Source organism: Camelina sativa, chromosome 15, assembly GCF_000633955.1.
Source record: "Camelina sativa cultivar DH55 chromosome 15, Cs, whole genome shotgun sequence".
Classification (NCBI taxonomy): Eukaryota; Viridiplantae; Streptophyta; class Magnoliopsida; order Brassicales; family Brassicaceae; genus Camelina; species Camelina sativa.
The window spans coordinates 6,308,380-6,316,429 of NC_025699.1; the positions used below are offsets into that span (position 1 = coordinate 6,308,380).

Consider the following 8,050-nt stretch of genomic DNA (forward strand, 5'->3'; position numbering starts at 1 on the left):
AAAGAAAAAGAATGTCTGTTATCATTCGTGATGAAAAAGGGCAGATTCTTCTACTCTGTAAAGGTGCTGACAGGTTGGCCTCATAACTTCAAGCAGTTCAATATAGCGTATCTGTTATACTAAAGTAAAGTTCAATGGGTCATCTTGAAAATTTGCAGCATAATATTCGACCGGTTATCCAAGAATGGAAAAAAATATCTGGAAGCCACTTCAAAGCATTTGAATGGATATGGTGAAGCTGGTTTACGCACATTAGCGCTCAGTTATAGAAAGCTGGATGAGACTGAGTATTCGATTTGGAACAGTGAATTTCACAAAGCCAAAACTTCAGTCGGAGCTGACAGAGATGAAATGCTCGAAAAGGTATCGGATATGATGGAGAGGGAATTGATTCTTGTCGGTGCTACTGCAGTGGAAGATAAACTGCAGAAAGGGGTATGTAGTGGAAGTTTGTATAGGATTACTACCATGATGCTAATAATTGATATTTCCTTTCAGCTTACTGTTTATTGTTCGTTACAGGTGCCTCAGTGCATAGATAAACTTGCCCAAGCTGGTCTCAAGATATGGGTTTTGACAGGAGATAAGATGGAGACAGCAATTAACATAGGGTGTGTTATTCTTTTATGTTGCTGATAATACCACGACCCCAAATCTTGGGAATTTTATAATAGATACTAAGTGGACTAAGTTCTTTGTTTTTCCAAATGCAGATATGCCTGCAGTTTGCTGCGACAGGGTATGAAGCAGATATCCATAGCACTAAGAAACGAAGAGGGATCATTCCAAGACCCAGAAGCGGTATGTATTAGGCTGATACTTTAAAAACCTACATTACTGTTTCAATAAAGCTTGCATTTGATGTGAGAAACTTTTTATTGTTGTAAATGGCCAGGCTGCGAGAGAGAGCATTTTGATGCAGATCATAAATGCTTCACAGATAATCAAACTAGAGAAGGATCCACATGCAGCGTTTGCTTTGATCATTGATGGAAAGACACTTACATATGCTTTGGAGGATGATATTAAGTATCAGTTTCTTGCCCTGGCTGTTGATTGTGCTTCAGTGATATGCTGTCGTGTCTCTCCCAAACAGAAGGCACTTGTAAGATTGATACACCACAAGTCCTAGTTCTATCTTTTATTGTTGATTGAAATCACTTATTTTTGTCTATCTCGATTTCTAGGTAACAAGACTAGCAAAAGAAGGAACAGGAAAGACCACCTTGGCAATCGGGGATGGTGCAAATGATGTTGGAATGATTCAAGAAGCCGATATAGGTGTAGGCATCAGTGGTGTGGAAGGCATGCAGGTGATTAGACTTGTTTTCGAGTTAAGTACACATTTACGTTGGTTAATGGCGATATAGGTCTGTTTCTGATTGCAAATGCATTTCTCTTTCTGTTCAGGCTGTAATGGCAAGCGATTTCTCCATAGCCCAGTTTCGGTTTTTAGAGAGACTACTTGTTGTCCACGGGCACTGGTGCTACAAAAGAATAGCCCAGATGGTAAGTATCTGTGATATAATTGATATACAGAAAATCCCATCATAACCCATCGAGCAACATACAACCTGATTTTGATTCACATTCTTTTCTGACAGATCTGTTACTTCTTTTACAAGAACATAACATTTGGTCTGACTCTCTTCTACTTTGAGGCTTTCACTGGGTTTTCTGGTCAAGCCATATACAATGACTACTACTTGTTGATGTTCAACGTTATCCTCACTTCTCTCCCCGTCATCTCCCTCGGGGTTTTCGAGCAAGACGTATCTTCAGAAGTCTGCTTACAGGTTTACGCTTCTCTACTCATTTAACTCTCTCCAATCTAAACCCTGAAACCCTTCTTCTAATATTAACTTTCTACCTCTTGCTAGTTCCCTGCATTGTACCAGCAAGGCCCCAAGAACTTGTTCTTTGACTGGCAAAGAATCCTCGGGTGGATGGGAAATGGAGTCTACGCATCCATAGTCATCTTTGGCCTCAACATTGGCATCTTCGACGTCCAATCTTTCTGTTCTGGGGGCCAAACAGCAGACATGAACGCAATGGGAACCACCATGTTCACTTGCATCATTTGGGCAGTGAACGTACAAATAGCTTTAACCATGAGCCATTTCACTTGGATCCAGCACGCATTCATCTGGGGAAGTATCGTCATGTGGTACATCTTCCTTGCACTCTTTGGCAGGTTACCTCCAAAAATTTCAGGCAACATGTTCCACATGCTCTCGGAAACCTTAGCACCAGCACCAATCTACTGGCTAACCACACTTCTGGTCATAGCCGCCACAACTCTTCCTTACTTGGCTCACATTTCGTTCCAGAGATCGTTAAACCCTCTGGACCATCACATCATTCAAGAGATCAAGCATTTCAGAATTGACGTACAGGACGAGCGTATGTGGACGAGAGAGAGATCTAAGGCTAGAGAGAAGACCAAGATAGGATTCACGGCTCGTGTAGATGCCAAGATCCGGCAGTTGAGAGGAAGGCTCCAGAGAAAACACTCGATTTTGAGCGTTATGAGCGGGATGAGTGGCGTCTCAGCATCAACTGATACAACCTCCACCACACATCATAGTTGAAATAATTGATCCAGTAAGTTTTTCTCTTTCTCGAGAAATATTCATTAACCTTGGAGGAAACAGAACAAAGAGAACTGGGAATGAAGATAATAGAATTACAAAGAAAGTGACGGGAGAATGTTGTATTGTGCGAGTTTGTGTGTATATACTAAAATATATTTGATTAGAGATTCTTATAAAATAGCTTCTTCTTCTTCTTCTTCTTTTATTTCTTGAAAAGGAATGGTTTTTTGATGTAATTGAAGTGGTATGGTCATATTCACAGGTAGATATGGAAACTGATTTCATTCATTCATTAGCTGTCTCATTCAAGAATCAAGAATCTTGACATAAGTTGCAAGAGAAAGAAAATATTAAGTTGGGTTTCCTGTATTTGTTACAACAGAGAGATATTTAAACTCGGAAGAGAGATTTTTTCATAGTTTCTGGTGGGTTTTGAAAATTTCTATATCAAGAAATTCAGAGAAAAATATATAATAGAAATCAAGAAATACCGATGACGCCTTTGAACCATTTGAAGCTCTTTCTAATGGATCCCTTCATCTTCTGTTCAACGGAATAAACTTTATAGCCAGCGACTCTTCTCTTCCTCCTCGATTCTGGATCGCTGAAACTCCAGCTTCTAGACGCCGACGCCGAACCACGATCCCCGTTTGGAACGCTTTTGCTTTTCTTTATCTTTGACTGGTAATCGTTGTTCGTCTGACTCTGATCGGCCGCGGCTGAATCGTCGAAACTCACGCTGTGGCCTTTCACTGAAACTGCGTCTCTGCGGTTTCCAGAAGCTGCTGGCGGTTCCATTTCTTTGTAATAGTTCTCCATGGTGGTGACTTGAGTTTTGTTTGGTCTGAATTCTGAAACGAAGAAGAGTCGTCGTCGTCGTCTATGTTGTCTTTTTTTAAAAAGTTAGTAAATTAATGAAATTAGTTTATTTTTCAAATACACTAAAAAGAGTCTTTTTGGGAAATCAATTTACAATTGTCATGTTGAGTTGATCAAGGACCTACTTATGTTTTTATTTTCCCTTCTTCTAAACTTTTTTCTTTTGTTGTGTGGTCAAACTCTTCAAAAGAATTAAAGTATTCAACTTACAAGTAGTAGAAAAAATTATAACGTAATACTGGTATATACATTACAAATCATTAGACTTTTTTCATGTGTGTTTTTTTTGGTTCTATGCTTGTATTGTGTTAATTAGGTTTGTGTGGATGTGATTTTTTCCCAACTACTATTTTCTGATAGGCACGCGGATTGTCCAAACCGGTAGTTTCTCACAGGAAATAATGGAAGAAATTACTTTTAATTAGATATTCTTTTTTCGTGAAAATGCACTTTGCAGAACTTGAGACCAATAATTTCATTTCAAATTATAAAAGGCGAGCAACCCTTGTCGGTGGTAGGCTCGACTCACAAATTTTGAATAATACACCTTTTCAGACGAAACAATTAAATAGTGTACATCTAACATACTTTCAATAAGGCAAGAAATATAAAACTATGACTAAAACAAAAGGAAAACGATCTAGAAATATACAGAAGATGTAAAGCGAGTACGTCGCCGTGTGGAAACAGACTTTTTCATTACAAGATTTGTCATTGATGTAGCGCGTGAGAGAGTGTGCCATTGCATTTTGATTGATGCCACAATGACAATGATGTAACGTCGCATATTCACATTATCTATAAGCCACAAACATTAGCCTGATACTAAATCTTACGACTTCGAAACCAAACATATGAAAAAAGGTTTTAAACCAAACTTTGATGAAAGTATTTGATCGATACAATAATCGAAGACAAACAACAAAGCCGAAATTTTAAAATAGAGAAGAAATAAATACTCCATAAATAAAAATGGTCAGAAGAGAGATATGTTCGTAGAGGGGAAGGGGAAGGAGAAGAGAAAAACAACTAAGAAAAAACTTAAAAGAGAAATCGCTGATAAAGAGACGACGGTGTCAAAATCAGATCAAAGAGTGCCTTGCAAAACAAGAAAAACCTTTCTTCTCCGGTGATACTAGTACGGCAACGGACGGACTTCTTTTTCTCCCTTCACAGCAGATCGGCCACGTTCGAAGGCAGCTCTTCGACAACCACGTTGTAGAACTTCTGAATATCAAACAGCATCCTCTCATCATCGCGAGTCACAAAGTTGATCGCCACTCCCTTTCTCCCGAACCTTCCACTTCTTCCGATACGGTGGAGGTAGTTCTCTGGCTGGGTTGGGAGGTCAAAGTTGATGACCAGAGAGACCTGTTGCACATCGATACCACGAGCCAAGAGGTCAGTGGTGATGAGAACACGCGAGGATCCAGACCTGAACTCCCTCATGATGATGTCTCTGGTGTTCTGGTCCATGTCTCCGTGGGTAGCTGAGACTGTGTGGTCACGGCTTCTCATTTTGTCAGTGAGCCAGTCAACCTTACGCCTGGTGTTCACGAAGATAACACTCTGCGTGATGGCGAGAGTCTCGTACAGATCACAGAGTGTCTCGAGCTTCCACTCTTCTTTCTCAACGTTGACATAGAACTGCTTGATACCCTCAAGGGTTAGCTCATCACGCTTCACCAAGATTCTCACGGGCTTGCTCATGAACTTCCTTGTGATCTCAAGAGCTTCTGGTGGCATGGTTGCTGAGAACACACCAACTTGGATCTTTGGTGGGAGAAGCTGGAATATGTCATAGATCTGCAACATCAAGGAAACAAGTGAGATTAGAGTTTAACCATAACGGGAAACGGATTTGAAGCACTTGGGAAATATTAACAAACCTGGTCCTTGAAACCACGGGAGAGCATTTCATCAGCTTCATCGAGAACAAACATCTTGATGCTGTCAGCACGCAGAGACTGCCTCTTCAACATGTCAAAGACACGTCCTGGAGTTCCAACAACAACATGGACACCAGCTTGGAGAATGCGCTGGTCCTCACGAACACTGGTTCCACCAACACAGGCGTGAACCTTGACACCAAGGTAATCACCAAGGGCCCTCATGACCTTCTCAATTTGCTGAGCAAGCTCTCTAGTAGGAGCCAAAACCAAAGCCTGACACTGGACAAGAGTGTAGTCCAACTGCTGCAAGACACCAGAGCAGAAAGTAGCAGTTTTCCCAGTACCAGACTGGGCCTGTTGAATCACATCGAGACCCTTGCAGAAGGGGACAATTCCTCTTTGCTGGATAGCAGAAGGCTTCTCAAAACCTAAGAGAACACAAAAGAACCACCCATGAGATGATGCTAATAAGCGAGAGGCACAAATCACAAAAGATAGCTTTCAAGAGTACTTCAAACACATACCATAAGCATAGATACCCCTGAGAAGGTTCTCCTGGAGACCCATGGCATCAAAGCTCTCATGAACCTCATCATAAGAAGTGAAGAACTCATCCTGTCCCTCAAGTCTGCATCCATACAATATACAATCAGCAACTAGATCATTCAGAAAGAGCACACACACACAAGATGGAAAACAAAACAAAAAGACTCACACTTCATTCAGTTTCTGGTCAAACTGACGTGCATCAAATTGAGTGCCTTCTGGTGCAGATCCTGCCATACTACATACACAGAACAACAACAAAGATACCGTGATGAGACAATAGAGACAACATCTTTTTCAATTCCTGATAAATAAGATTGCAAAAAAATAAAAGGGAATGTGACAAAATAGCCAAACTCGAAGTCCATAAAGAGAGGAAAACAAGCATTAATATCTGCCTCAAATAATGTTCGGAGAGAATGTATAAAAAAGGCACATGGTTATCCATATATACATAGATAGACACCACTCAAACCCTATTTCTCCAATATGAAAGACCTTTTAAATCCAGAGACAACCACAACGAACTGTTAAGAAACAGTCTATAAAGACAATAACATCTGAGTTGTGTAACCTAGCGGTAATAAAAACATACAAACAATCACTGTAAAACTCACAAATCTACAGATTCTTAAAGATGGGTTAGATCCAAAAAACATAAATAGTCGTCATCATCATCATCAGCTCATATAATATCATAAACAGAGCAAGAAGATAAGGGTAACAATACAAACGATCTAGAAACAACAAAAATCAAAACTTTCAAATCAACAAACTCACCAAATCTATCGAAAACGAAACCCTAATCACGAATCTAAAAAAAAAAAGGTAACAAGAAAAGGATAAGCAAAAGCGAAGAGATACAAACCTGGAGCAAAAGTTGAGAGAGATTGGTAAACGAAAGTAGGAAAATTTCAGGGAGCTTGAATCTCCCAAACACGGATCTGAACCGGGTTGAGAGAGAAAGGAGAGCAAAGAGCGAAGATTGAGGCTTTTGTTGTGAGGAGACTGATGTGAAAAACCGAAAGAGGCAGAGAGAAAACGCGTTGCTTTAACTTTATATACTCCGCCTTTAGGGTTTTCCTTTGGAAATCTTCTTCCTCCTTTTTCTTTTACTTGTATTTCCGATTTTACCCCTCTTCTCTCTTTCTCTTTTACTCCTTTGTTCGCTCGGACAAGGATTTGTTTTGTTTTTGCATCATCACACTTATTATTAGCTCATGTCTTAAACACACAAACTCAATTTGTTTTGGGTACTAATTTGNATGAAGCAGAGTCTCCTGATGAAGTTGCTTTCCTTGTCGCCGCTGGGGAGTTTGGTTTTGAGTTTACTAAAAGAACTCAATCAAGTGTGTTTATCAGTGAACGACATTTAGGCCAACCACTTGAAAGGTGAGATTTTAACTGTAAATCTTTCACTTGTTCCTATCGGTTCCAGTGAATACATATCTGACCACTTGACGGATATTTTGTAGAGAATACAAAGTTTTAAATGTTTTGGACTTCACTAGCAAAAGAAAAAGAATGTCTGTTATCATTCGTGATGAAAAAGGGCAGATTCTTCTACTCTGTAAAGGTGCTGACAGGTTGGCCTCATAACTTCAAGCAGTTCAATATAGCGTATCTGTTATACTAAAGTAAAGTTCAATGCGTTATCTTAAAAACTTGCAGCATAATATTTGACCGGTTATCCAAGAATGGAAAAAAATATCTGGAAGCCACTTCAAAGCATCTGAATGGATATGGTGAAGCTGGTTTACGCACATTAGCGCTCAGTTATAGAAAGCTGGATGAGACTGAGTATTCGATTTGGAACAGTGAATTTCACAAAGCCAAAACTTCAGTCGGAGCTGACAGAGATGAAATGCTCGAAAAGGTATCGGATATGATGGAGAGGGAATTGATTCTTGTCGGTGCTACTGCAGTGGAAGATAAACTGCAGAAAGGGGTATGTAGTGGAAGTTTGTATAGGATTACTACCATGATGCTAATAATTGATATTTCCTTTCAGCTTACTGTTTATTGTTCGTTACAGGTGCCTCAGTGCATAGATAAACTTGCCCAAGCTGGTCTCAAGATATGGGTTTTGACTGGAGATAAGATGGAGACAGCAATTAACATAGGGTGTGTTATTCTTTT

The 8,050-nt window shown here is 39.8% G+C and overlaps 3 protein-coding genes across 3 annotated transcripts in view; 1 reads left to right on the forward strand and 2 right to left on the reverse strand.

Annotated features, from left to right (window-relative positions):
• Positions 1-2,792, forward strand: part of LOC104745660 (probable phospholipid-transporting ATPase 7) — a 13,812-nt gene extending 11,020 nt beyond the window's left edge. Inside the window, 3 exon segments of the mRNA XM_010466965.2 lie at positions 1,411-1,509; positions 1,605-1,796; positions 1,881-2,792. Of these exon segments, the coding sequence (XP_010465267.2) occupies positions 1,411-1,509; positions 1,605-1,796; positions 1,881-2,591 (1,002 nt within the window). The 3' untranslated portion in view covers positions 2,592-2,792.
• LOC104745659 lies at positions 2,916-3,513 on the reverse strand. Its single transcript, XM_010466963.2, has one exon. It carries the CDS (start codon positions 3,411-3,413, stop codon positions 3,075-3,077), a length of 339 nt encoding a protein of 112 aa, XP_010465265.1. The 5' UTR covers positions 3,414-3,513; the 3' UTR covers positions 2,916-3,074.
• On the reverse strand, positions 4,335-6,960 carry LOC104778692 (eukaryotic initiation factor 4A-1). The gene is made up of 5 exons (XM_010466962.2): positions 6,780-6,960; positions 6,081-6,149; positions 5,890-5,993; positions 5,363-5,793; positions 4,335-5,279 (listed from the first exon to the last, which is right to left on the reverse strand). The coding sequence occupies exons 2-5, from the start codon at positions 6,146-6,148 to the stop codon at positions 4,644-4,646; spliced, it is 1,239 nt and encodes a 412-aa protein (XP_010465264.1). The 5' UTR covers position 6,149; positions 6,780-6,960; the 3' UTR covers positions 4,335-4,643.

Coding starts and splice junctions, on each gene's coding strand:
- LOC104778692 (XM_010466962.2), bottom strand. CDS start 6,148: ATGGCAGGATCTGCACCAGAAGGCACTCAATTTGATGCACGTCAGTTT. Junction 5,794..5,889: donor CAGGGGTATCTATGCTTATG/GTATGTGTTTGA, acceptor GTGTTCTCTTAG/GTTTTGAGAAGCCTTCTGCT. Junction 5,280..5,362: donor CCCGTGGTTTCAAGGACCAG/GTTTGTTAATAT, acceptor TTGATGTTGCAG/ATCTATGACATATTCCAGCT.
- LOC104745659 (XM_010466963.2), bottom strand. CDS start 3,413: ATGGAGAACTATTACAAAGAAATGGAACCGCCAGCAGCTTCTGGAAAC.